The sequence below is a fragment of the Lynx canadensis genome, chromosome C2 (assembly GCF_007474595.2).
Source record: "Lynx canadensis isolate LIC74 chromosome C2, mLynCan4.pri.v2, whole genome shotgun sequence".
In the NCBI taxonomy this organism is placed as follows: domain Eukaryota; kingdom Metazoa; phylum Chordata; class Mammalia; order Carnivora; family Felidae; genus Lynx; species Lynx canadensis.
Genome location: NC_044311.2, coordinates 61,104,895 through 61,132,802, shown reverse-complemented (window position 1 = coordinate 61,132,802; position 27,908 = coordinate 61,104,895). Strand labels below are relative to the sequence as shown.

The window sequence follows — 27,908 nt, the reverse complement described above, 5'->3', positions numbered from 1 at the left end:
CAAAATTTATTTACTGATGGGGTATAGAATTAAAAAAACCTGGAGGTCACCCGTTTAAAAGAAAACAATATATAAATATATTATATACATAGTAAACAACAATATTTAGTTATGCGTCTCCTATATTTATCAGCTTTTAGAGACAATGGTGATTTCTTTCCATACAGATTGCATTAGGATATAACACAGAGTTGTGAAAAAATATTGGTTTCTGGTGGTGAAGAATCTTCTGGTAGCTTCAGGATTCCATCCAGCGTTTTTAAGTTTGGCAAACAGGAGAACACTCTAAAGCAGACGTGAAAAAAAAAGAAAAAGTAACCGTATTGAACAAAAGCATTGTATTTTACTTACTGTCTTTATAAATAAGTGCACTTTGCCTATTGTTACAAGAAAGTAGAGTGGCTATCATTTTATTTTGTTTTGTTTTGTTTTTAATCTATGCAATAGGGTTCTAATAAAATACTATTTATGTGCATTGAACTGATCACCCTGCTGTAGCTTGCCCTCTCAGGAGCTACTGTATGGTTCTGCCTATTATAAATATAGATCAGAGAAGTAGGACTGCCTACAGTCTGTTTTTATAAGAGAATTTCAGTCCAGTTTCTACAAAACCCTATAAAGAAAAAAAAAATGAGAGAATTTAGCCAACTAACCATGAGAGAAAGAATGAGATAATGAGACATGTACACATCATGAAGTTAAAAGTTTTTAAAAATGGAAAAAGTAAAGAAAGCACATATTGTTTACTGCTAATTAAGGAAGAATTCTCACTGTGAGTTATAAGAAGATGAGGAGGTCGAGAATAACCTTGTGCTGCATGATTTTCTCATGATAGCATTTTTGAAGCTCACATTTTAAATTTATACCTTCCAGGTTCAGGAAGGTGTCACGTACCCCTTCCAGGTTCAGGAGGGGGCCTGCACGTCAGCCTTGTTACACAGTAGTCAAATACCTAGCAGTATGAGAAAGTAGTGTTTCCTTTCAAGTGGACAGCTTTTCTAGATCTGGGAATTCTGTGGCCCTGGGATTCGCCCGGGATGAAAGACACCGACGTGCCATGTCAGCTAAGGGTGGTGTTGACCTCCTTGGAATGCTGTCATTGGCTTCATGATTTGCTTAGCACTAAATGCTTCCTGCACATTATCATATTTATTCCTCACACCAGTTCTGTTAGGTTGGTTTTTATCCCCCATTTTAAATCACTTATCCAAGATCATAAAGCCTGTAGGTGACAAAGCAAAGATAAAAATCTAAGTCTTCTGGCCCTAATGTTTAGACTTAGCTGACAGGAAACCCTAACCACTACTTCCTTTCAAAACGTCAAACTATGGTGAACTAAGATCACATTTTCTTCGAAGAACAGTAGAAGAGTTTGCCTATGGGTGTCCCAGGAAATGGGGCTAGCTTCTACCTACTGGGACTTACACTATGAGCTTTATCAGTAAGTTTTTTCTCTTTTGAACTGTGCTCTCTTCTTTTTGAAGGATCTGAAACAAAGGAAGGGGAACATAGTCACAATCTAGGTGACAATGATCAAGAAAATCTTACACGTAAATCATTCTGATCCTGTTGTAAAGGGTCACTGAAAGTCTGGTGCAAATCTTGACGTAGAGATACCCAGAAACAAAATGAATGCTGTTACGATCCTAAAAGTGTGAATTCAGGACCAGGTTATAGCCCAAATTTGGATGAACTTGGGACTTCAGTTTAGTTTCTTAGCAGAAGTGGATACTTAAGTCCTTTCCTCATGCTTTAAAATGTCTGTATCTTTCTGTTTAAAGTAACCCTGTACTACCCAAGTCAATACAACCTGACTTTTTATAGCTTGAACGCCAGTCTATATCCACCTTGGACTCAGTCCAATGGAGTTAATGTTAGAAAATAGAAGAGCCTCATTATATCCCTCATTCTCACATAACTCTATACCACATCATAGTGAAGACAGATTCATAGTGAGACCTCAGGGCATATCAGATTTCAGACAGTGAATCTTAATTCTATTGTTGTAAGGCATCCTTTGAAGGGAGGCAAATCACTGACATGGGATCAAGGTAAAACCCCACATATAAATTAACAAAACTAAAAGGTAATGCTAATTTTCTTTATGACTAGAAATGTGCCTTTTTTGGAATGGTGTTGAAATGTCCAGCTAACCCTCCTCTGACTGTTGCAAATATAATTTTAAACTTCAAAATGTGATTATGGTTAAATGTTAGTTCAGTTGTAAAGCAAATGTTCTGCTAGTTTTCACTTACGTAAAAGCAATTTGAGAATTTATTATCACAGAACATGAATTTTGCCTTCGGTTTATAGTCATGGGGGAGACAACGGCAGTAATGAGATTTATGTAGGAACAACAGAGATTACAATTTTTATTTTGACAATCTTTTGTTGTACATCAGGGGTTGAGGAGTCTAATATTAGGTAGGCCTCTGGAATACTGTTGTTGTCATGGGAAAATGGCAGCTTCAGAAAGGAAGGTAGTGAGAAAGAACTATGTCTTTTATTGAAGTTGAATGTAGATGAAGGAAGTAGTCATAGACCAGGTATGGCACATAGAGATGATCTAATGCTTTGTATGATAGATTCAAACTAAGACATGAGTTGATTTGTCATTTGGGGGCAAATACAGTTTCTAGAACTCAGTCGCTTATTATTTTAAGTTCCCACAAGTGGTGCTGGGAATTAGCTAGGGAGAAATCAGTGGGCATAGAATTTCCTGCACACTCCAAGGTGTAGATTGCATCATTATCATTAGGAATGTCCCAGTAGTGACAAAGAAATTAAATGGTTTATTCTTCACAGGTTTTCAAGGACTTTCAACCACTAGGGTAGATTGAATCAATTATTTCTTTGTATTCACTTAATGGTGCCCTTGTGGTCCAAAGGAGTGAAAATAAAACCGGAGAATAAACAATTTATAAAATTATCACATGGACCTCAATAGGATTCTACATATAGAAATTTTTTTAAAGACATAATATCTTTTAAACATTAGAGAGAAAATGCATAGGATTTGAAAGTCTAAAATGAAGCATCTTTGTATATGTAAAGTCACATTACAAGAGAAGCCTAAACTTTTAAAGCAATCATAAATTAACTCAGAGAAGAGTGTATTAAAGATTCTTTTTTTAAAGATCAGCTTAAAGTTCTTTAGTTGAGCTCAGAAGCATGAAACATTCAACTCTTAGTAGATATGATAAATATTTGCCAAGGGAATTTAAGCTAGAGGGGAACAACTGTTAAAGTGTAACATTCAATAAAGAACACAGATGACAAAGGTGTTAGGGGCCTTACCGTTTCCGGTAATTTTGGTGAAACTCACAAGGGTTCCTCTTGAGCATGAGGGATTCTAGTGGGGTGCACTGTAAACTGGAGAGCCCAGTCAGAGACTCAATATGGTTTTCAGCCAAAGATAAATGCTGTATCTGGGGTATCTTTGGCAATTGTTTAAAAGATGTGAGATGGTTTTTGTTCATATTTAAAACTCTGCATCTGGATAAAAAAATATAAACACTTGTCATTTGTCTCCCAAAGAGAATGGTTAACTACCAAATCTCGACCATAACCCCTCAAAGGAGTGACAATGACATTTTCTACAAGTTTGGTTTGTAAAAGAAGAGAAAGATTTATACTAAAATATTCAGAGGAAATAAGCAGAATATATGAGACTGTAAGTTTGCTGAGTGCAGGAATCTGTTTTCTTTTCCAATGTATACACTTAGCACTTGGCATAACATTTGGTCCATGGTGGATTCACGATATGTGCCAAACGAAAGAGTGAATGGCTGCATATAATCTCAGTGATATAGTAGTACACAGACACATAATAACTTGTGAAGAGTATTGCCTCCAAGTACTGAGATTATAGTTGTTTTTTTTCTTAGCTGACAGGATGCTATATTGAATGCTATATGAAAATGAAAACTTAAATGCTATATTGGAAAAAAATAGCATTGTAAGTCCGGAAAAAAAAGTCTTTTATATAAAAAAAGAATAAAAGTTAGCCTTAGGAGAAGAAATGTGTGTTAGGCATTTAAGGTGAATGTATTTTCCTGACATATGATGTTTCTCAGTATTTTTGCCTTAATTGTGTATGACCATGCAAATAGAAGAAATGATTCCAAATCTGTCACTGACATCTTGCCTTGAGGAAAAATTCCTTTATGTACACGCTGGAATTTAATACCATGAGAAAAGCACAGGGAACTTACTTATGGGCCCTGGACTCCATAAGGACACTTAGTAAATAATTATTGCTAATGTTAAAGATGGTGCTAAACGGGGGCGCCTGGGTGGCTCAGTCGGTTGAGCATCCGACTTCAGCTCAGGTCACGATCTCGCGGTTCGTGAGTTCGAGCCCCGCGTCGGGCTCTGGGCTGATGGCTCAGAGCCTGGAGCCTGCTTCCGATTCTGTGTCTCCCTCTCTCTCTCTGCCCCTCCCCCATTCATGCTCTGTCTCTCTCTGTCTCAAAAATAAATAAACATTAAAAAAAATAAAAAAAAAAAGATGGTGCTAAACAGAGTGCTTCTACACAATGGTATTAGAAAAATTCAGTTTGAACCCCCCCCCCAGATCTCATTGTAATTTTTTTCCACATCTATTCTTTTCATTTCCTTTCTTCCTTCCACTCCACCTCCATATGGATATTTCACACCATCCTAATCATACATTTGATAATTTGGGGTTTTTACTCTTTTCCAGGTTACACAGAATCTTTAGAAGCACTTCAGTACTATGACAATTTGTAATTGAAAACCCAGCCCAAGCAGTTCCTGTCTCTCTGCCCCTCTTTCTGTCCATGAAGTGTTTTCTTTTCTTAGCTGCCATTCTCTCATTTTATTTTATTTTTTAAAAAGTTATTTATTGAAATTCAAACTAGTTAACATACAGTGTAGAATTGGTGTCAGGAGTAGAACCCATTGATTCGTCACTTACATATAACACCCAGGGCTCATCCCAACAAGTGCCCTCGTTAATGCCCTTCACCACACACAAAAATAAATTCAAAATGGATGAAACACCTAAACATGAGTCAGGAAACCATCAAAATCCTGGAGGAGAAAACAGGCAGCAACCTCTTTGACCTCGGCTGCAGCAACTTCTTACTAGACATGTCACCCGAGGCAAGGGTAATAAAAGCAAAAATGAACTACTGGTATCTCATTTTCAACATCCATCCATCCCTCCCAGGCTCTCAGATTCACCCCGTCACAGATCCCCAGTTAGCAGGATGTTAGGCAAGCAGAGCAACAAACCGAGTGTGGTGTTTTCCCTGGGGCAGAAGGAAGGAGGCTATGAATATACACGCATCAACTTTTTTCTCCTTTTTTTGACATGTTGATTTGGCAGTTGTAAAATTTGAATTGCAATTACATAATTTTATATTATATATCCTATTTCTAATGAAAGAAAAGCCAAAAGAATACATCTAGAGAACACTAAAGTTAGGTTAAGTCTTTTCTTTAGTGATTGTGGTTTCTCTTTCTCTTTTTTTACGTAAGATAGCAAAGATTTGGAAGTTTATTGATCCGGATCAAGTAAAGTTCAGATACTCCAAGCATCTTTTAGTTCAGTATTTCTAGAGCATGCCATGTGATTATTAAAAAGTTTTTTCGTTGTATGTGTATTTAAAAAAATATAGCTAATGTATCACTATTATATCCCTAGAAGAAAGTCTGGCAAAAACAAAAACAACAACAAAAAAAAAACCCTCAAAACCTCAAAACCTGAATGAATCAATATCAACTGCCATTGAGTTTTTATTTATAGTAGTGATATTAAGTTTCTTTTGAGAATTTTTACTTAGATATTTTACAATTTGTTAAAAACAACATAGGTAAAATCAAATGCTAGGCAAATCTGCCTAAAGTTTCCAAGGGGTGTTAAACATGATTGAAGATAACCCAGGCACACTGAATATTCTGACCCTTCTTCCGTCTCCAACTGTTTCCCTCTCCTTTGTGGCTGTGATGGTCTTTTTGTTGCCCTGTCTCAATCTATGCTGAGGGATGTATCTTGACCTGCTCTAGGACTTACCCTTCCCTCTTGTGGCTGCCTGATTTCCTTCATCTTCTACTTCTCTCCTGAAGACCTCTGTCTGTTCCTTGGATTGCTGTCAAAGCTCACAGCACCTATCTTTGTGCCTGGTGAAGCTGACAGAGGCTCTCTACAATCCTGAGCAAAAAGGCAGATTATCTTTTAACATCAGGAGTTTGGGATCCTTGGAAGACCAAAGAGTCTGCATATTTGTAAAAACTTTTAGTTTGTTTCTGTCTCTATTCTCACCCTTCCATTAGAATGTGACCTTGAAGCCAAGATTCTTGCCAACTATCTGTAGAGTCTTTCCTCATAGGTGCTCAACAAATATGACTGACTAAAAATCTCTATCTTACAACAACAGTATTTATATAATATAATTGCATTTCCAGTGTACAATATAAGGATTATGGCAAACTTTTCTGCCAATATGATTCTACGATTGCAAATTCCTCCCCTAAAAATTGCTGCTAATACTAATTTAGAAAAGAATAGATTTTGTCCTCTAAAGTGTGACATTTTGACATATAAGTTTCCCTTTTTGCCTTGTCCAGGCATCATTTAGCACTATCACCTTTAAGACCTGACCATATGGCCACGGTATGTGCAGACAATCGTCACATATGCCCACATAGCAAAGATTTGACTCTAACTTAGTAACTAGACATTCTAAAAAGCAAGTACCTTGGCAGTCTTATGGCACTTAAGTCCACCAGTGAATTATCCACTAACCAGAGGGTTTCGACTCGAATTAGTCTTCTAAGAATCCTGTTAAAATTTGCAACTTGATAAGGGTCCCCCAAATCCTGAAATGAAAGGTTCAAATTCTGAAGGGAAAAATAAATAAAAAGAAAAGGCAAGTTCTTTGTCAACTTTTAAAAATAGTTCTTCATTAAAAATGTGTTTAAATATGTTATTTAACTATGTTATTTAAATATGTGTTAAATATATTATTTAAACCAGTAGTTTTCACCTTTTTTGTGTGTGTCCTCTAAAACACTCACACATCCAAACACTCACAATTACCTTGCAGAGATTCATTCTCAAGATGGGGGAGGTAAAGATCCTGACCTAATCCTGATTAGAATTACATACAAGGTTGGAGGTGGGGAAGGCAGGATCCTGAAACTGAGTTTGAAATTCTCTGGGGGTTAAGGGAGGAAAGGATGACATTCTATCTTGGAATTACTGATTTGAAGGATGAGTTACCATTTAGCCTCCTTGGAAACACTCAGAAATCACATTTAAAAAGATTTCAAAGTAAACTACCATCATTCAAAAGATGAAAGCTATGATTTTCTTTTAAAGTAGTTAGGAATACATACCTAACGATGACTTAGCGTATTTCACAGATAGTGGATACTTTATGTTTGCTTTTAACAGCAGTCAACTTCAATTTAAAGAAAATTAAAACCACTTTTGGTGGTTTTACAAGAGCATTGCTCTTGTAAACTCTATTCCTAAAAGTCAACTTAACTTTTTTGTTTCCGCAATTTTACCATCAAGTTCTGTCAATAAAATTATTGAATAAAATGGCCATCCCTTTTTAAAAAAAAATGAAGCAGAATGATTTAATATTTTAAAGAAATATAGGTATCTCTATCTTTAAAAAGATCATTAAAGTCTTGATATTTTTAGGCATTAAACATTATAAACTTTGACACTTTAAGTTCCATTTTCCAAAAGTATAAAACATCTTAATTCTAACATAAAACTTAAGAAATGATAAAAGATTATATCTATCATTTTATATTGAATGCCACCACCTCAGAGAGGCATTTTTTGGACCACTATGTCTCAATTAAGTTTTCTATGTTAGTTAGAGTTTCTTTAGCCATTCTCCTAGACTACAGTTATCTCAAGGCCAATTAAATTTTCTATGATAATTTATGATGAAGTCTCCATTGGCCTTTGCAGTATATCCATGGTTTAAATGGCAGCTATAAAGAATAAATGGATATATACACTGAAATGATTACCTCTAAAGATAGTTCTGGGAGTGGAGGTCAAAGTTTCAGGTGTATTAGTTAAATTTTTAAATAAATAGGCCTATGGTGTCAATTTTTAAGAGTAGAATGTATCCATCCATTATATATGAAAACTTTACTTTTGAAAAGAAAAGAAAGCACTGTGTGGGGAAACAATATTCTATTTTTATATCTTCCACTACCAAGATATGTAACTTTTGGCAAATCAATTCTCTTTCTGAACGTCCCTCTCCTTTTTGAAAGGAAAGGGTTTAGACCAGACCCTCTCCAAAGCTCCTTCCCACCTCCTAATTCCATAATTCTAAAACATAAATGGCCAATCTGTGAAACAAAAGAGGCCATCAAGAGGCCCCACTGAGCAGCTTTTAAACTCAGCCTTATTTCTGGAAGGCTTCCTAAATTCTTCACATACAATTTGGTCACTCTAAGAAACAAAAATATTGGCATCCCGCTCTGTTGAGACATTGATTTGCCCTTTCATTGCTACCAACACAGCCTTCCCATTTACGTGTTTACTGCCCAAGATGACTTGATCAGGCCAGAATTAGAGGCTTGAAGGATCACAGCCCATTGCAGGCACTGTTTTCAATGATAGTGGCTCCATCAGTTGGGTCATTTTCAGCACCAAGAAATCACAGCTCCTGTTTTTCACTGCAAAAGTTTTGTTTGTTCCAGGATAGTTGTGTTCAGACCAAGCTGGCTGCTCCAGCTGATGAAAATTTTTGGCGTAATGCATTGTTCAAGGGATTCTAGATGGCATCATAAACTCACTGATAAGGAATGTTGTCCAGCCCTTTGATATTCATTATTGTCAAACGGAACAATTTCATTCTGGGGTATTTTAAACTTCTCCAAAATTGAGCAATATTAGGATAAGACACAGGGTAGAAAATAAGTAACATGTCATGATGAAGAAGAGGTGAACAAAGAGATAGAGAAGCCCATACACCACTAGTTTTAGAGAAAACTCCGAGGAAATGCTGAAAGTTTTGATATTTATGCTAGCAATTGCCCTTAAAATGGGGGGGGGCAGTCATAACAGAATCAATGTGGAAAAGAGACCCTTTTCTGTCTTTTAAGCTCTCACCGTGCAGTCCTCCCAGTTTTCTTGTAGCCATGTTTCCCATTTGTTTTTTTCAAGGACTCTTTTCCGAGCGGGTAAGACACACTCCTCCTGTCTGAAGAGCAACTCTTCTGTGGAGGGTCCTGGGCAAAAATCACAAGGTGAGATCTTGGAAATAGGTTTAGGGCAGCAGGACTGACATCTTCACTTGATATTTGTGAGATTTTTTTGTTTTTGTTTTTTGTGGTTTTTTTTTTTTTTTTTGAGAGAGAGAGCAAGAGAGAGGGGCAGAGAGAGAGAGAGAGAGAGAGAGAGAGAGAGAGAGAGAGAATCCCAAGCAGGCTCCTCACTGTTAGTGCAGAGCCTGATGCAGGGCTCAAACTCATGAACTGTAAGTTCATAGCCTGAGCTGAAACCAAGAGTCGGATGCTTAACCCACTGAGCCATCCAGGCACCCTTCTCTTGACATTTGGCCAGTTTTTTTAAACTCTCACGAGATATCAAAATTGAGGAAAACATGAGTTCGTCTGTAATATGCCCAAATAGTGTGAGCAGTAAAAAAAATGAGCTAACTTTTAACCTTACATAAATTATTTCTTGTTCACATAAGAAAATCACCAGTAGAGTAACTTTAGTCTCACATAATTTTCTCTTTGGGGATATGAAGTCACTCGTGACTTTCCCTCTCTTTTGTTTCTCAACTCAGTTAGCCACTTGGTTCTATAACCTTTCTGCTGGAGAATCTGTCCCCTTCCTTTTCAATGTCTAGATCCTCATATCTCCTCCCTGAACAATAACTACTTTCTTGTGGATCTCCTTGTTTGAAATCTTCACTCCTTCAATATAAATGATAGACCTTTCTAGCCTTCTAGAAACACAGCTTTTTGCCACACTTCCATGTTGAAAACATTTCAGAATTTTCTTACTGCCTACCAATTAGAGATGGAAAATCCTGGCTTGTCAAGCAAGGTTTTCCACAATCTTTTTTTTTTAGTTAAAAATTTTTAATGTTTATTCATTTTTGAGAGACAGAGAGAGACAAAGCATGAGTGGGGGAGGGGCAGAGAGAGAGGGAGACACAGAATCTGAAGCAGGCTCTAGATTCTGAGCTGTCAGCACAAAGCTCGATGCAGGGCTCAAACCCACAAACTGGGAGATCATGACCTGAGCCAAAATCAGACAACCGACTGAGTCACTCAAGTGCCCCAAAGTTTTTGACAATCTTATCTCAATCTCCATTTCCACACTCATTCCCACTATTTCCCAACCCTGTTGTCCTCCAAATCAGGTTTGCACAAAATTTCCATGGTTAATGAAAGGATATCCTGTTTCCAGTCTGAGGTTGGGTGCTAGATGATTGTGTATCTCCAGATGACTAATTTTAATTTTCTGAGCTTCAGTTTTCCATGTCAGCAAAAATACAGGAAAGACTAGAATCAAGGGCCCAACGTGAGATGAATATGATGAGAAGTTATGTTTGTTTGAAGTTCATACTGCTTTATAAAAATACCGATTTCCAATTCCATTAGAATGTATTTCTTTATTAGCAAGTATAACTCTATCGTGTTGCCCAGGAAAACTACAGTCTATTATGATGCTAACTGGGCCCCTGACAGCAATCCTAAGCTCAGTGATTTCAAATCCCTCCCACTCCACAATACGTTTCTATGAATCCTACCTGGAATCATTTGTGTACATTTCCCCCATGCCATTTTTCTGGAATGCATGATTCTTATTTCACAGGTGAAAAGAAAGAGATATACTAAAGAAAAGGTGACTAAAGGCATCAGGAACAAACTTTGCTTTTGTGGCAGTTTTGTCCAGGCTTTGCTGGGAGATAATGAGTCCATTTGTGAAGGATTTATGGAAGGCAATAAAAGAGTCCAATATTTCATTATTTTGACACAAACATCTCTTCTTTCATCAGGTGCAGGTGGAAGATTAGGTGCAACCTGACCTTTCTGGTATTTCTCTCATAATGAACTGTACAGTTTCCACCCAGGAAATCACATAACCCTGAAGTATCCCAACCAATTTACACATAAAATATCCTTGTGTTAAATTTTCTTCCTCATTGATTAAGCTGATTGGAATTAAAAGTCACAGAACTGGAAAAAACTGGATAATCACCTAATTGGGCAGAACTTGGGCTCTATTATCTTTAATACACCCACCCGAAATTTGGTAGCTTGCTTTGTGCAAGAGATATCCCCAGACTTATTAAACTCTGCCCTATATTGTTTGTTTGAGTTCTATTGATCTTCTGTTCTTTCAATTATTATTTTTTTTTTAAACAGCTTTCAAAGATCTCTTTGAAGTTGGAAGCCAAAGGTCACTTCCACTGTGAGGAATTATATTAAATTGGATTCTTTCTTTTTTAAACTCGGACTTGGTTGGTAATTGAAGATATATCTTAGCAGTTGAGAACTACAGTCTGGAATATCTGACATCGTTGGAATGTCGACTTTTACCTGCCATCTCTGAGCTGGTACTTTGTCCCCTCACTGGATTTGTAACTTAGCAGCAGTGACTGAATTGACTTGCTGAGGGATTTTCAAATAGAAGGCATCCACATCTGAAAGAATTCTGCTAACAGTTGGCTCTTTTGCTTCATTTAATTGGGAGGAGTCAAGTCAGTCTTGATCTGGCCATCAAAGCTTTGGGAAATTGCTGTTTATCACACGCAAGATAACCTTTCTTTTCTTAAGAACTCTTCCCGGATGTACAATTGGGGCAACTGAGATGAACTGAAGTAGTTTGGATGGGTGTTTCAGGATCTAATCTAGAAGAAGGGTAATTGTTACTAGAATGCTTTTGAAAAGCACTTGTCTATCTCACATATGCACACACAAAACTTAAACTAAATTAAGGACAGTGAACAAGGGACATCTATTTCCTTCACGGTTTGAGGTGATGAGATTTTCCCATGTTTTCAATCCCCTAGATAATGCTCCATTCCTTTTACAACTAGGCACTTGCAAGAGATTGGGTGTTGTTAATGGTCTATGGAAGGAAAATGTGCCTTATCTCTGCAGAGCGATGATTCCTCTGCATGAATGGCCACTGTGGTCCCTTTGCGGGATTAGTTTTGTTGACTGATGACCTTAGCACATGACCTGGCGCTTAAACCGGGGAAGGAGAGAGGCCACCGTGCTCTCTTTACACATACTCATTGTCAGTTTACTCCTACATCTGATTCCCCTGTCATCCCTCAGTGTCTTCAGTTCAGTTCTCTCTAAACCTCAACTCTCTATCCATGCTCAGAGTACAATTTATTTTTGCCTCACTGTGGCACAATCATCAACCACCACCACTACCAGCACAAGCACACACACACACACACACACACACACACACACACATATACACACACATGCCAGCACCCTTACTGTATCAGTCTTTCCACTGTCTATTCAAATTTCTTCCCTCCAGACTTCCAAAACTAGTATTTTTACAGTATGGCCCTCCGATCATCTGCAACAGAATTTCCTGATAAGTTTACAAATGCAGATTCCTGGGCCCCACTTCCCGCTAACCACATCAGATTCGTTGAGAGTTGGGCCTGGAAAAGTGCTTTTTCCACAGGCCTCCAGGTAAACTGTCCACACACTGAAGTCTAAGAACCAGCTGAAGCTGCCCATTTTGAACCCTGGTAAGACCTCTCTTCCTTTTACTGATGGACTCCTTATTCATGTGACACATACGGTCTCTACTTCCTTTGGCCTCCCACTTTCCTAAATCCCCATAATTTCTTGCTCTTTGAAAAGTATTCTCTCTCAGTCCCCATAGAGCAGCTTGAGTTTACCTCTAGTAGTACTATCTACTAATATTTTAAAACTAGGAGTCAGTGCTTAGCGGCAAACAAAGCTGACAGAGTTAAAACATAAGAACATATTTTACCCAAAGTTTCAGAAAATGATGCTATTTTAGTCTGTCTTTGTCAACTGAATTTGAGTGAAAGAAGAAAGGCATTGTGTGGTAAAGTGATGCTACTGGGAGAGGGAAGCGAGCAGGCGAATATATTTAAAGCAACTTCTTCTAAATCAGTATTACAATGGTACAGTACACAATATAACTGCAAATCTGTAAATACAGATGGAAGATAGCCAAGATATTTGATGTTTTGTAATGACTAAATATTCACTGCAGCCGAAATTATGTCTAATATTATTTCATCAGCTTATGGGATATGCAAAAGAGACATGAGAAATGCATGGTGCTTATTCTTACATAATATAGAATCCATTGAAAGCTATAACAATTTGGGGCTCCTGGGTGGTGCAGTCGGTTAAGCGTCAGACTTCAGCTCAGGTCATGATCTCACTATTCGTGAGTTCGAGCCCGGCTTCGGGCTCTGTGCTGACAGCTCGGAGCCTGGAGCCTGCTTTGGATTCTGTGTCTCCCTCTATCTCTGCCCCTTCCCCAACTTGCACTCTGTCTGTCTGTCTGTCTCTCTCTCTCAGAAGTAAATAAACATTAAAAAAATTAAAAAAAAAAGAAAGTTATAAAAATTAAACATTGTGTATATTAGGGGCTACAGATAACAATTCTTCATACTGTCACAGTAGTGCACTTGTAAAGTCTGACAGAATGAGAAGGAATAGAATAACATTAGTTTATTCTACCAAATTTAACATGCTTAGTGAAAATATAAAATGAAACTCCCTGGTTTATTTAGATTCCCAATTGATGTTTTAAAAACCAATGATAGGGGCGCCTGGGTGGCTCAGTCGGTTAAACGTCCGACTTCAGCTCAGGTCATGATCTCACAGTTCGTGAGTTCGAGCCCCGCATCGGGCTCTGTGCTGACAGCTCAGAGCCTGTAGCCTGTTTCGGATTCTGTGTCTCCCCCTCTCTCTGACCCTCCCCCATTCATGCTCTGTCTCTCTCTGTCTCAAAAATAAATAAAAATTTAAAAAACAAAACAAAACAAAACAAAAAAACCAATGATAGAAGTAAATCAGGTTAAAGTGATTCATCAAAGTGACAATGTCATTCATGATCATTAAATATTGTAAATAATAAAATTCCAACAAAGATCACTGGTTAAATATATTTAGTAATATCCATGTGATGGAAAGATAAATGACCATTAAAAAACATGTTTTGGGGGGCGCCTGGGTGGCGCAGTCGGCTAAGCGTCCGACTTCAGCCAGGTCACGATCTCGCGGTCCGTGAGTTCGAGCCCCGCGTCAGGCTCTGGGCTGATGGCTCAGAGCCTGGAGCCTGTTTCCGATTCTGTGTCTCCCTCTCTCTCTGCCCCTCCCCCGTTCATGCTCTCTCTCTCTCTGTCCCAAAAATAAATAAATGTTGAAAAAAAAATTAAAAAAAAAAAAACATGTTTTGGGTAATATTTAACAACATGGAAGAAATGCTCCCAATAACGAGATAAGCAAAAAAACTCAAGATACAATTTTTTTGTACAATTCCGTGAAGAAGTATGTGAATATATTTTTCAAAAAAAGGCTAAACAGAAACAAAATAAATCACAGTGGTTATTTGTGTATCATTGAATTACAAGCTCATTTTCATCTTTCTATTTTTCTAGTATTTAACACTGAACATTCATTATTTATATAACCAGATATGTGACCGTGCTTTAAAGTGGCTTCACTAACTATATTAATAATTCTTTGGTCTTGATAAAGAAAATTTGTCTACCTCCAAGTAATATATTTGTTTCCCCAAGTAATGTTTCTAATCCACAGATACAATCAACTCAGAGCATGTACACAAAGAACAAATACATTTGTTCTTTACCTTCTCTTATTCTTGGGCAACGCAGCTGACTTCCTTGAATGTCATGTTGTTCTACCTTGTGCCAAGTGAGGAACTTAAAGGAGTCTGATGGAAGCTTTAAAACAAGAAGAGAAATAGCATCTGGTCATATGCGATTCATGTACTTTTATGTGTAAAAGTAATACAGATCATCGCCAAACATTCAGCCACATTGAACTGCAAATACCTGACGGTGTCCTTATAGAAGTCATTTTAGTTCATTTTAAATTATGTCTTCTTATACAGATTAGCATCTCCAACACCTGTAACTGATTTACATCTGGTGATAAATGACAATAGTGATACATACGTATACCCATTCATGAATCCGCTTTACAGCACCTCTGATAAATCATTCTTTAATATTTATTGAATGTATATTAGGGGCTACAGATAACAATTCTTTGCAGTCACACTAGTACACTTATAAAATTTGATAGGATGTAAAGGAATAGTCAAATATTGGTTTATTGTACCAAATTTAAAATGCTTGGTAAAAATATAAAATGAAACTACCTGATTTATTTAGATTGAGAGATCTCATTCCCTTTTCCGTTTTATAACAGTTCTAATTGTTGGCGGCTCGTTATTATACGGGACCCCAAGCCTCTCTAACTTGCTTCAATTGTCAAAGTTCTGCCTTTTGAGGCTCCATAGACGTCACACGTGGCTACTATTTTAAGTGTTTCGTAACGATTGTCATCTTCTTCCTAAGTCGTACCGTTATTACTCACAGATCATAGCTGACACATCATTATATGATTCTCCTTGGAAAGAGTTCTAATTTATTGACATTGTTCTTAAAATGTGTAGCCAGTATTGAAAGAAATATTGTAGGTCTGGTCATCTTCCTTGTTCTGGACAGTGTATTACCAACCAGACTTTGTGCCAACATCATATTTGGGGCAATTTTTTATTGTTTACCATTATGGAGGTTGTAGTCAATCAAAATTCCCTGTATCTTATATGGTATATGATAGTCTCAAGGTTAACACAAATGAAAAGGCATATTACACGGAAAAGAGTGTTCTGTTAAATACAGACACCATACATTCATTCTTCTGTTAGCCAGTGTTGTACACGTAAACAAACCCAGAATATTTGATACAAAGAAATGTCATTAGAGTATTTGGAACAACCACTTTCATCTCACAGAGAAGCATTGCACATAGCTTATGTTTTGCTTGAGCTGTAAATTTGTGTGACTAATACTAACATAAAAAAAAAAATTTCCACCACTGAATAAGCTTCTGAGGCTCTGGACTGAACTAAGTGAAGCATTTCCCTTTGCTACAGGACTCTGCAGAGCCATTATTTGCTAATATACACTGTGAGTCTCTACTCACAAAGTGTTCCCCTGGACTTTTTAAACCATAAAAACTTTTATTTTTGAAGCAGCACGGGGGTCTCGTGCATCTTGTGAAGCAGAATTTGGAACATGCCGACTCAGAAGAAATTGATAAGAGGTGGCTTTTTAATAATCATTTAGCTTTGATTTTTTTTTTATCTTCATTGCTTACTCACTACTGACCATGGCTGTTCTAGTAAATACCTCCATATCTTCATTTAAAAATAGAGTAACAAAATCTCTCTACCTTATTGATAGCAAAAAGCTAAAAAGCTAATGAACGCTTGAGCAATTCTTTGAGATAATCTGAGGATTTGCTAATATGATTTTAAGGAATTCACTCATTCTTTGGAAATATTATTTAAAAGACCAAGAAACATTTTAGATTATTGAGGAATGTGATCCCTGGACTATTCTTGGCTGTTGAGTTCACATGTTTATGGAAGCTTCGTTCCCAATTTCCAATGTGCTTTTGGATTGTTTTTTCTTGCTTCTATCACAGAATAAAAATATATTAGAAGTTAAATTCCCTGGAGTTGCCATACCCCATTGCCTTTTTGTGCTATTTCCTGATGATCTTACTGGAAAAAGAAGAATCTAAGTTAAAGCTGTATTTGAGAAGAAAGTTTCCATTTTTCAACCAACATCTAATTTTGTACAAAATACTGTTTGCCTTTTTAAAGGAGTTCTGTGGTTGATTTGGGGATTTCTGATATTATAGGAAAATGAGCTATTACATTTCTCTGTTTATGTTTATGTGAGGTTGTCAATATGCTGCAGTTGTGTGACCATTGCTTCTTCCTAAAGGAATAGTGAATACTTGTGTCTTACCTTTTTGTTGTTCCTTTCTTAATTCTGATGGAAGAAGTGATTAATCCATTGGTTCAATAAATATTTCCAAAGTTGGTTTGCTTCATTTCATTTCACTCATTTATTCAAAAATATATACTGTACCCTGCTGTGTGTCAGGCACTGGGGATATAAAGTTAAATAAAATATGGCATTTGTGCTTGAAAAACTCGTTTCCTATAATTGGAGAGGCAGATATTTGAGTAACCCATCTTTATCCAGGGGCTAGATGAAACAATTATAAATGAAGGAAAGGAGGGAAAAGCCCATACGGTTCCACTGAGATGGCAGAGGGGAAAGTCTTGGAAGTGGTGAGTTTGGCAGGAAACCATTTCATCTTGAGGACAAAGGACATTCCAGAAAGAAAGGAGATACATCTTAGGCCAGAGACAGAATTTGAACTCAGCAGGGGAAAGGAAGGGATGCCATTTCTGTTTTGGTGGTCACTGCCTTTTCTATTCATCTCCGGTTTGCCTTCCTTCCCACTCCAGCTTCTTTCCATTTCCCCTCTGAGTTGGGACTGGGGGTGCCAACATTTCATTCCTTCCCAATTACAAGGGTAGATTTAAGAACTTTGTACACTTATTTAAAAATGTTCAATGTAAGAGGCCAACTAATCTTTGACAAAACAGGAAAGAATATCCAATGGAAAAAAGACAGTCTCCTCAGCATATGGTGTTGGGAAAACTGGAGAGCAACATGCAGAAGCGTGAACTTGGACCACTTTCTTACACCAGACACAAAAATAAACTCAAAGTGGATAAAAGCCATAAATGCAAGACGGGAAGCCCTCAAAATCCTAAAGGAGAACATAGGCAGCAACCTCTAACCTCAGCTACAGCAACTTCTTACTAGACACATCTCCAGAGGAAAGGGAAACAAAAGCAAAAATGAACTATTAGGACCTCATCAAGATAAAAAGTTTCTGCACGGTGAGGAAAACAATCAGCAAAACTAAAAGGCAATGTACAGAATGGGAGAAGATATTTGCAAATGACATATCAGATAAAGGATTAGTATTCAAAATCTATAAGGAATTTATCAAACTCAACACCCCAAAAACAAATAATCCAGTGAAGAAATGGGCAGAAGACATGAATACTTTTCCAAAGAAGACATCCAGAAGGCTAATTAATGGACCTGTGAAAAGATGCTTAACATCACTCATCAAGGAAATGCAAATCAAAACCATGATGAGATACCACCTCACATCTGTCAGAATGGCTAAAATTAACAACTCAGGCAATGACATGCTGGTGAGGATGCGGAGAAAGAGGAATACTTTTGAACTGCTGGTGGGAATGCAAACTTGTGCAGCCACTTTGGAAAACAGTATGGAGGTTCCTCAAAAAATTAAAAAGTATAACTACCCTATGACCCAGAAATTACACTACTAGGTATTTATCCAAAGGATATAGGAGTGCTGATTCAAAGGGGCACATGCACTCTGATGTTTATAGCAGCACTATTGATAATAGCCAAAATATGGAAAGAGCCCACATGTTCATCAACTGATGAATGGATAAAGAAGTGGTATATATAAATACACACACACACACACACACACACACACACACACACACACACAGTGGAATATTATTTGGCAAGCAAAAAGAATGAAATCTTGCCATTTGCAACAACGTGGATAGAACTTGGGTGTATTATGCTAAGTGAAATAAGTCAGTCAGAGAAAGACAAGTATCACGTGACTTCACACATATGTGAATTTAAGATACAAACAGATGAACATAAGGGAAGGGAAGTAAAAATAAGAACAGGGAGACAAACCATAAGAGACTCTTGAATACAGAGAACAAACTGAGGGTTGCTGGAGCGGTGTGGGGTGGGGGGGATGGGCTAAATGGGTGATGGACATTAAGGAGGGCACTTGTTGAATGAGCACTGGGTATTATATGTAAGTGATGAATCACTAAATTCTACTCCTGAAACCATTATTACACTATATGTTAACTAACTTGGGTTTAAATTTTAAAAGTTCAATGCAAGATAAAGTACATTTTATGAACTTCGCATTAGGTAAAGAGCAAATGAAAAGTATTTACCAGGGATGATATTCCAGAATCTGAATGTGGATGAAACCTTCTGTTCCTTGACAGAGCTGACCGAGTGTATGACTCACTCAGATTGGAGCAATACGATGAATCAGATGCACAAATCTGACTGCTTGTGTTTCGACCTGAGGAGCTGAGCCAAAGACAATGCTTAAAGTGTTTGTGTATCTCTTTTAAAATCTTTAAATGTAAATTTCTTTGTATATAGCAGCCATAGCAACAAATTATAAGCACCAACCTTTCCATTGAGAGGATAAATGATACCCTAGAAATTTATCTAGATCTCAGAGGGACTTTGACGTCTTGTCATAGTCCTAAACACATTTCTTATGGCTAATAGTCACTTGAGGCAAATTCTCCCCAAAGATAAGAGGGTCTGCCTAGACTGTATGTCTTAGAAAAGTAAATCTAATGGTACAGAGAAAAGCACATACATCCTTTCAAGATCTGAATGAGGAGGTCAGCCCTCATAGTAAGACATCATTCCTAATAGAGCTACCGGGGCAGACTTGTACAAGCAGGCATCCTTAAACTTTCTCTTGGTTTCCCCATTAATCTGGCTTACATTTTCCCTGAAATTTCCCCAAACCTCTTATACTTCTACAAATTGGTGGCAAGCAAATAAAAAATTTAGGTTCTTTAATCAGTTTTACTCACTTTGAAATATTACTCGACCATTTTGCTAACAACAGCCCAGTGCTCTCTGTATCCCCATTTTTATACCCCTGAGATATAAAACACCCTTTCTGCTCTCCTAGAGTAATTCTCTGGCTCATTATTCATTGTTTTTCTTACACTTTTCCCTATCTCTTCAGGAATAGTTGCAAGTTTCTCTTTCTGTAATTGGCGCTGTACATTATTTTAAGCCAATTTTAAAATAATATCTAAATATGCTTTTTCATGTTAAGTAAAACTATACATATCTCTCTTTCTTTCTGACCTCTTTTTACTCTTGATAGATCATTTTTCAGGCTCCAAGAATCTTAAGAGACAACCCTCGATATTTTATGGCACAATTATGCCTCGGTAGCAATTTTGCTTACAAGAAACTACACATCTCTTGTATATGAGGTTGCCTTCGTAAAGTACAATTTAATATGTCTTTTATTTTCCATGTATTAGCTGAGCTGGTACACCAGAAGAGCATAGCCACTACATCATATTCCACAAATAGCATTGCTGTGTCATTAAAAATAAAACAACTGGGGGCGCCTGGGTGGCTGGGTCGGTTGGACGTCTGACTTTGGCTCAGGTCATGATCTCGCAGGTGACGAATTCGAGCCCTGTGTTGGCTCTGTGCTGACAGTTCAGAGCCTGGAGCCTGCTTCGGGTTCTGTGTCTCCCTCTCTCTCTCTCCCCCCCCCCCCCGCTCATGTTCTCTCCCTCTGTCTCTCTGTCTCTCTGCCTCTCTCTCCCAAAAATAAATAAACATTTTGAAAAACCATACCCTATTATCAAAGAGAAAATTATTCCTCCATCTGCAACTAAATAACAAATCAAGAATTTTATCTTAATTATGTGAAAAAGTCAGAAAATGTATGTCTCTCATATCTTTCCCACTTGAGCAATTCATTAATAGTTTGGATATTGTTTCTTGTAATTCGCAAAGTGTGCCTTGCCATTGAAACAAATTAACAAACACTAGAAGAAAAACAGCAAATTGTGTGAAATTTATTATTCCTGAGGCAGGTAAATCCTGTGATTGATAACTGGAGTTTTGGTCACCAATTGGGGAAAGCACTGGGAGAAAAGGGAATAACATATTGGGATGAACAGGATGAAAGTTTAGCTGACTTTTTTGGTACATTTGTTTTTAATAAAATATTCTAGCTATTTTCTGCCACAATGAACGTGGCTGAATCTTTCATCAGTGATTGTTGTCGTGTTACTCTAAACTCCATTGATGGTTACACAGTGTGAATAAAAAATCTGGAGGTCTTCTTCTCTCTTGTTTTTAATCTAATGTATGAGAAGTGGTCATAGTTTACTTATCCAATCTCTCCAAAGAAGTCACAGGGGAAAAAAAGAAAGTCACATAATTAAAAGATCTGACAAGAGAGATCCACTTGACCGGGTTATACTGTATTTATCTTGTATAATGCTACAGATTAAGTACAATCATTTCAATGTGAGATTCAGTTTAAAAATAACTCAAAATCATCTCATCATCTTAGTTTACATTAGGTGACTTGGGGATTTAAAGTAGAAGTTCTCTTTATGCCATTATCCTGATTACTACTAGACATTTATTAATAATAGAAGTTAATTAAAGCTTGATAACACAAATAAATAGGCTGCTAACATCCCTAAACTCTCTCTGTTTGTCTCTCTGTCTCTGTCTCTGTCTCTTTCAGGTTATCTGAGAAGATTCTAACCAATAGATGACCAGTCTGATTGTTATTCATGTGAAATTTTTTCTGAGGCTCCAAAGTCTAGTTTCTATCTGTCACATTCTCATTGCTCTCCGGACCCACACCAGGGGGCAGTGTCTGAAGAGTGGTGTGCTGGAATCTTGTGGTAGAAAACAGAGGGGCACTCTCAAAATCTTCTTTGTTCTGTTACTTCTGTCTTCAATTTCAAGTAAAAATTTTCTTTGGTCTGCTTTTTTGGGAGAAGTCTCAGCAGTAAGATAACTTCTGAATCTTTGGTTTAAAAAAGAAAAGAAATGGGGCATCTTTTAGGTTATGTTTCTAACTTCCACTTCATCTGCAACTTTTTTAAGTTTACTTATGGCTTTTTTTAATTTTTTTTAATGTTTATTTATTTTTGAGACAGAGACAGACCATGAACAGGGAAGGGGCAGAGAGAGAGGGAGACACAGAATATGAAGCAGGCTCCAGGCTCTGAGCTGTCAGCACAGAGCCCGACGCAGGGCTAGAACTCACGGACCGCGAGATCGTGACCTGAGTTGAAGTCGGGCGCTTAACCGACTGAGCCACCCAGGACGCTTAACTGACTGAGCCACCCAGGCACCCCAGTTTACTTACTTATGTTGAGAGAGAGCATAGAAGGGGCGGAGAGAGAGGGAGAGAGAGAGAGAGAGAGAGAGAGAGCGCGCGCGCAGGAATCGCAGTTAGGCTCCGCAGGCGTAGATTCGGACGTGGGGCTGGAACTCACAAACTGTGCGATCTTGACCTGAGCCCAAGTCAGTGGCTTAACTGACTGAGCCACCCACGCACCCCACCTGTAATGTGTACATCGCTGAAGTCAAAGCTGCAAGACTTGTAAGTCCTAGGAATCTGAGGAACAGATACTTTAGCCAAGGCACTTAGCATCTCTAATGGTCAGCTCCTTATGTTTAATATTCAGAAGACAATGTAGGCTCTGACCGATAGTGGTTTTTGTTTGTTTTGTAACATCACTGCTATGATGACGACTACGACTATTACAATATAATAGTTTTACAGTTAACATTTATTAAGCACTTGCTATGTGCTGGGCACTGTACCAAGGGCTCTACATGGATTAACTCATGTAAGCATCACAGTTACCAAATAAAGTGATCAACATGATTATTTTGTTTGTATTATTATAACACAGTGAACATTATCGTTTGTAGACGAGGACACTGAGGCACAGAGAGGTGGCGTAATTTGCCCAAAGCACATTAAGAAATGATCAAGTGCTCTTACCACGATGATTCAGATTAGCTTTACATAAGCCACTGTGATTCTTTAAATAACTGTAAAGCTGTATCATCATGAGGGTGCAACTGTTATGAAGGAAAACCATTAATACTGATTTTCTTATTCCGATCGCTCTGCCTAACTACATATAAATAATAGCGCTAGTTAATAGGACATGTAAATCTGAGCAGCTATTATTTACTGAAAACAAAAGTTAAGCCTTGAGTAGTAGAACCCATGAGAAACCATTCCAGATAACATCAAGCTGTTTTTAAAACCCTCTCCTATTCCCCCTCCACAAAAGAAAATAAAACCAGACACATGCAGTTTAGCTGGTATATTGGTTTACTCATTTTTAATCTTTCTGCCTGCAGTGAACAAACAGTTATCATAAATTACAAATCTCAGCCCTTATGAAAGAGCAATTAATTTTGTTAATGCTCCAATATAAAGCTGCCATGGAGAAGGTGCCATGGCTAAAAGTATACAGCATTTGTCAGCAGTGATTTATAGTGTCTTTAAAATAGGTGGCATTATCTGAATTGGCCATCTATTCTTAGTTTTAAAAAGTGTAGAATGGCTAACAAGAAGGAATCAGGTGAGCTGAGGGTGCTGGATAGAAAGCAACAATAACGTAACTTATCAACTCATGAGCACCTTTCGTCAGAAGATTGCGACGTCCTTTTTCAGTCACGAATTTATAAGCCTCATAAATTGTCAGCTGCAGTGGGTGCTATCTGTTTAATTAAAATGTCAAGTTGGTGATTATGTAAGGTGAGTGAAGGGGGAAATGGCGGATGGCCTAATTTCTGAGGAGAAGCTGAGCTCCTGGGTTGAAAGAGGTATTGTTGGGCACCCATCATACAAAAGGCCAGGGGACTCCTTTTAGACACCTACGGTTGTCAAAATTGTGTTTATATGACTCAATTTCTAAACATCCCATTTATATTCACTGCCGCATCATGAGAACTGTGTGTTTAGGAGGGAAGGAAGGAAGCTCAGTCTTATTTCTCAGTTAGCCAAGGTCACTTTTCCCAAATCCTCAACCTCCCTCCGTCTCTCCCAAAAGTATTGTTAGGTTCTCAAATCTTGTGGGATCTTGCTAAAACCAGGCACTTCTGAACTAAGGCCTGGAAGAAAATTTCCATGGACTCTGGAGCATTAATTTTGGATGAAAGGAGATATTATTCTAGCCTTTCTTATTTCCTTGACCTTTCTTTATTTTTATTTTCTTTTTTTTTTAATCCAGACTCCCTGTGCTGTCTGTGCCTGTATTTTATTCATTTGTAACATGACAGTGATTGTGCATCTCTGTATAATAGAGATGGTAATGAGATAACAGAAATACTCTAAATGGAGTTCTTATAAAATCAGGAAGAAATCTGATGCTATAGTGTGTTTGTTTCCAAAATGGCAAATTAGGTATACAGGTTTTTAAATTTCTGATGGCTTTAAATGAAGTTCCTAAAACTAAACCCATTAACTGAGTAAATAATAATATACCAATAAAATGTAGGGGTGGAAAACTTTTTCCTTCTTCCACTCTAGGTTCTTTGGCTGGTCTAATCGTTAAATTTGACATAAGATAGATTAACAGGAGAGAAAGATTCAATTTCATACATACGGGAGCCCATGAAGATATGAGACTCAAAAACGTGACCAGATTTCTTCCAGACTAAGAACTATTTTTTTTTTGTAGGCCCCACACCCAACATGGAACTTGAACTCATAACCCTGAGATTAAAAGTTGTGTGCTGTACTGACTGAGCCAGCCAGGTGCTGCAGAAATAACAAATTTTTGAAGAATTGACAAGTCAAAGAAGTTTGGGCTTGGGGTAGTAAATATTTGTTTACACAGTCCTCTCAGCCCTAAATACCCTCTCTCTGGTGATAACAATGCCTTCTACCCTCTTGGTGCAGGGAGGGTCCCTCACATGGGAGATTTATTTCCTGCTTTCAGGGAGACAGAGGAGGATCAGAGTGACTTTCTTGTACTGGCTGTTTCCTAACTAACTTCATTCAAAGTAATCATTATGCCAAAGTAGCATATTTTCGGTGCCATATTTTTTTCCCTTTGAGTATTGTTCCAAAAAACTATGTGTTTTACAGATATCCCCAAAGTATGTCAGTACTCACAACCTGAGATTTTAACAGATATATCTTAAATTACTTAGATTGTTGATTCTAAAACCACGTAACAATATATCTTGAGAAAAGCACAACTAGAGTTGTCATTTTTCTTGTTCTGTCTGAATGAGACAGATTTAAAGTTTATGTGAACTTGTATTCTTTACATTTTGCATTTTTTATTCTTTTTTTTTTTTTTTTGAGAGTGCACACACGAGCTCAAGCGGGGGAGGAGTAAAGGGACAGGGAGGGAGAGAATATTAAGCAGGCCCCACACTCATTGCAGAGCCCGAAGCAGGAGCTCACAACCATGAGATCATGATCTGAGCCAGAATCAAGAGTTGGACACTTAACCTACTGAGCCACCCAGGCGCCCCTAAAGTTTGAATTTCTTTACAGGATGCATTTTCATCCTGTTCTTCAGCCCTGTGAACATTCTTATAAGCACAAATAGGCCCCCAAATTAAGGTACAACAGAAGTAAAAGGACAAACATCTATCCAACTTCTCCAGAGGGAAATCTTGTAAACTTCAAAAAACAGTAGTGGGTTCCCTGACATTTATAGAAGCATAGATATATTTCAACGCCAGAAGCAATGAAGAGAGATTGCAATACCACGATGTTTCCTCTATGAGAGGATGTTTAGAAATTGTTAGAACTTTATTGTAACCACATGTAACTTCCACTTGGAAGGTTTTCAATGCTTGAAGAATGTTTTACTACTCTATATGGCGTTGTAGCAGAAAATTCAACCACCTACAACACTACGAGAGAGAAGAAGAATATAAACACTGTAGGTTAATAAGTGATTGAAGTAGATCTTGTGAACAGAGATAAAACTGTAAAATCCCAAATGAAACTGACTGTATAAGAGGAAGGTACTATGAATAAGCCTCTTGTTTTGTGATGTGCAGAAATGTGATTGAATGAATACTAGCACTAAGTAAACATTTTTTCTTTCCTCTGTCCCTCCCATCATCATTCCTCCCTCTCTCCCTCCCTTCCTTCCTTCCTCCCTTGCTTCCTTCCTTCCTTGCTTCCTTGCCTCCTTGCTTCCTCCTTCCTTCAAAATTTAAAGATTAAAGTTTAACTTGTAGGCTGGGCATCACTTCATCACTTTTTACACTGTCTCTAAAATAATTCTGTACATATTTACTCATTTAAAGATAATAATATTGGTCATAAATACCATTTCATGGCAGGCTCACAAATAAATCTCCTCTGGTATTGTGTATTAAAGGTTGTTAGCAAGTTGGAAAACATAAAGTGTATAATTTCTCACAGAACTTCTTACCCATTTAAAAACTATTACTTCATGTGCCCATTTCTCCAAATTATGACAGTTTTTAACACAAAAATCAGCAACACCGAGGCACCGTTTGAGATATACACGGCTTGCTAACAAAAGCAGAGCTTTGGTAAGGGAGCTGCTTCAGTCTCTAAACCCTGCACCTAAGCAAGATTCGTCTCTCAGCTACAGGCAGTAAACAGAAGCTATCAATAAATTTCACACACTCATATGAAACCACAGTGTTTATAATCCTGAAAACTGACGGTGCAAATGTCGCTTTTTGAAAGATGCGAGCCGAGTTACCTACCAATAGAAAGACAAACAAGCTCAAGAAACTTGAAAACTCTGTAATTGTATATTTTCTAATAATTGGCATAGTTTGGAAAACATTTATGGAATTTAAAAGCTATGAAATTTAAAAGTGAGGAGGGGTGCCTGGGTGGCTCAGTCGGTTGAGCGTCTGACTCTTGTTTTTGGCTCAGGTCACGATGCCAGAATTGTGCGATTAAGCCTCACATTGGCTCTGCACTGAGTGTGGAGCCTGCTTGGGATTCTCTCTCTCTGTCCCTCTGCCCCTCACCCCTGCTCACGTGCTTTCAATCTCTCTTTAGAAAAAAATTTAGAATCTTAGAATAGAAGAGTCAGGTAACAAGGATTGGGTTTTGGCCTCTTAATCTGATCTTTGGCTCTATTGAGCTGGTAAAAGTTCTGTTTTCTCCATTTAAATTTAATTAGTTTATAGATATTAACTAATATTAACTAATAACTAATAGATGTCAGCTAATAGCTATTTCCTTTTTATTTTCTCCTCTTTCTACGGAAATTCACACATGCTCTCCCAAAGAGCCCAGTGTATCTAGAGACATACTATTCCTAAAACAGTAAGGCCACCTCTCTCCGTTACAATGATCAAATAAATTGCATTTGTAGCCGGCTGCATCAGCGTTGGGAGAGAGGGCGGTGGTAGGGTTTTCTTCTCTCTCAAAGCAACTATCATCGGTAACACAGGTTGCGTGACTTTATATTTTTAAATGAAATGTAATCCAGTAACACTATCTATGTTTGTTTTCTCTCAAGTAACGACTAAAGTTACTTTTAACATTTCGTTTTTCTTACCTTTCTGACATGCCTTGCTGGTGCATAAATTTCCTCTGGCCTTCATAAAGCTATTTTTCCAAAGACCTTTCTCATCGTGTTCCCGGGAGGGGATATGAGAGCTGTCCACCAAGAACCTGCTGCCTCTTTGGGGGGTCTTCCATGTATTCACTGTGAACAAGGACACAAGCTGTTACCTAGCAACCTGGCCTTTTAGGAGGTATTGTTACCAATCTCTTAGAGCTCATCAAAGGAATTCTTGTGCTGCTGGAGCAGGGTAACAGTGAACATTGTTTCCAGGGAGTTGTCTACACTGCGGTGTAACTGAACCTTGACTACAGAAACATAAACGACAGCAGAGGGAACAAACCACCATAGATTCCTGAAAACTTTGCGGTCTTCCGTTCCATTATTTCCTGAATTGTTTGCATCGGGCTTGGGTTTAGCAAAGTGGTACTTGTGCAATATATCCCTCGGTATTTGGTTTCTTGCTTCTCTTCTGTAGTTTCAGAAGGAGCAGAAGGAGCAAAAGGGAAGTTATCTAACTCCTGCTTGAAACCTGCTCAGATAAAACTTTGAAGACAGAGAATTCTGACTTGTTAAGCATGAGAAAGAATAATAGATTTTTATT

The 27,908-nt window shown here is 37.7% G+C and overlaps 1 protein-coding gene across 3 annotated transcripts; it reads right to left on the bottom strand.

The window, feature by feature from the left end:
- Positions 1-47: 47 nt before the first annotated feature.
- Positions 48-27,448, bottom strand: LOC115524054. 3 transcript variants are annotated; one of them, XM_032594702.1, is made up of 8 exons: positions 27,299-27,448; positions 19,130-19,271; positions 14,852-14,945; positions 9,116-9,234; positions 6,725-6,867; positions 3,298-3,495; positions 1,426-1,487; positions 207-285 (listed from the first exon to the last, which is right to left on the bottom strand). In XM_032594702.1, the coding sequence occupies exons 1-7, from the start codon at positions 27,322-27,324 to the stop codon at positions 1,439-1,441; spliced, it is 771 nt and encodes a 256-aa protein (XP_032450593.1). In that variant the 5' UTR covers positions 27,325-27,448; the 3' UTR covers positions 207-285; positions 1,426-1,438. The 3 variants fall into 3 exon arrangements, with proteins under 3 accessions (XP_032450590.1, XP_032450592.1, XP_032450593.1); XM_032594699.1 differs by lacking the exon at positions 1,426-1,487 and having other exon boundaries at positions 48-285; XM_032594701.1 differs by lacking the exon at positions 1,426-1,487 and having other exon boundaries at positions 48-285; positions 6,725-6,846.
- Between the last annotated feature and the right edge of the window lie 460 nt (positions 27,449-27,908).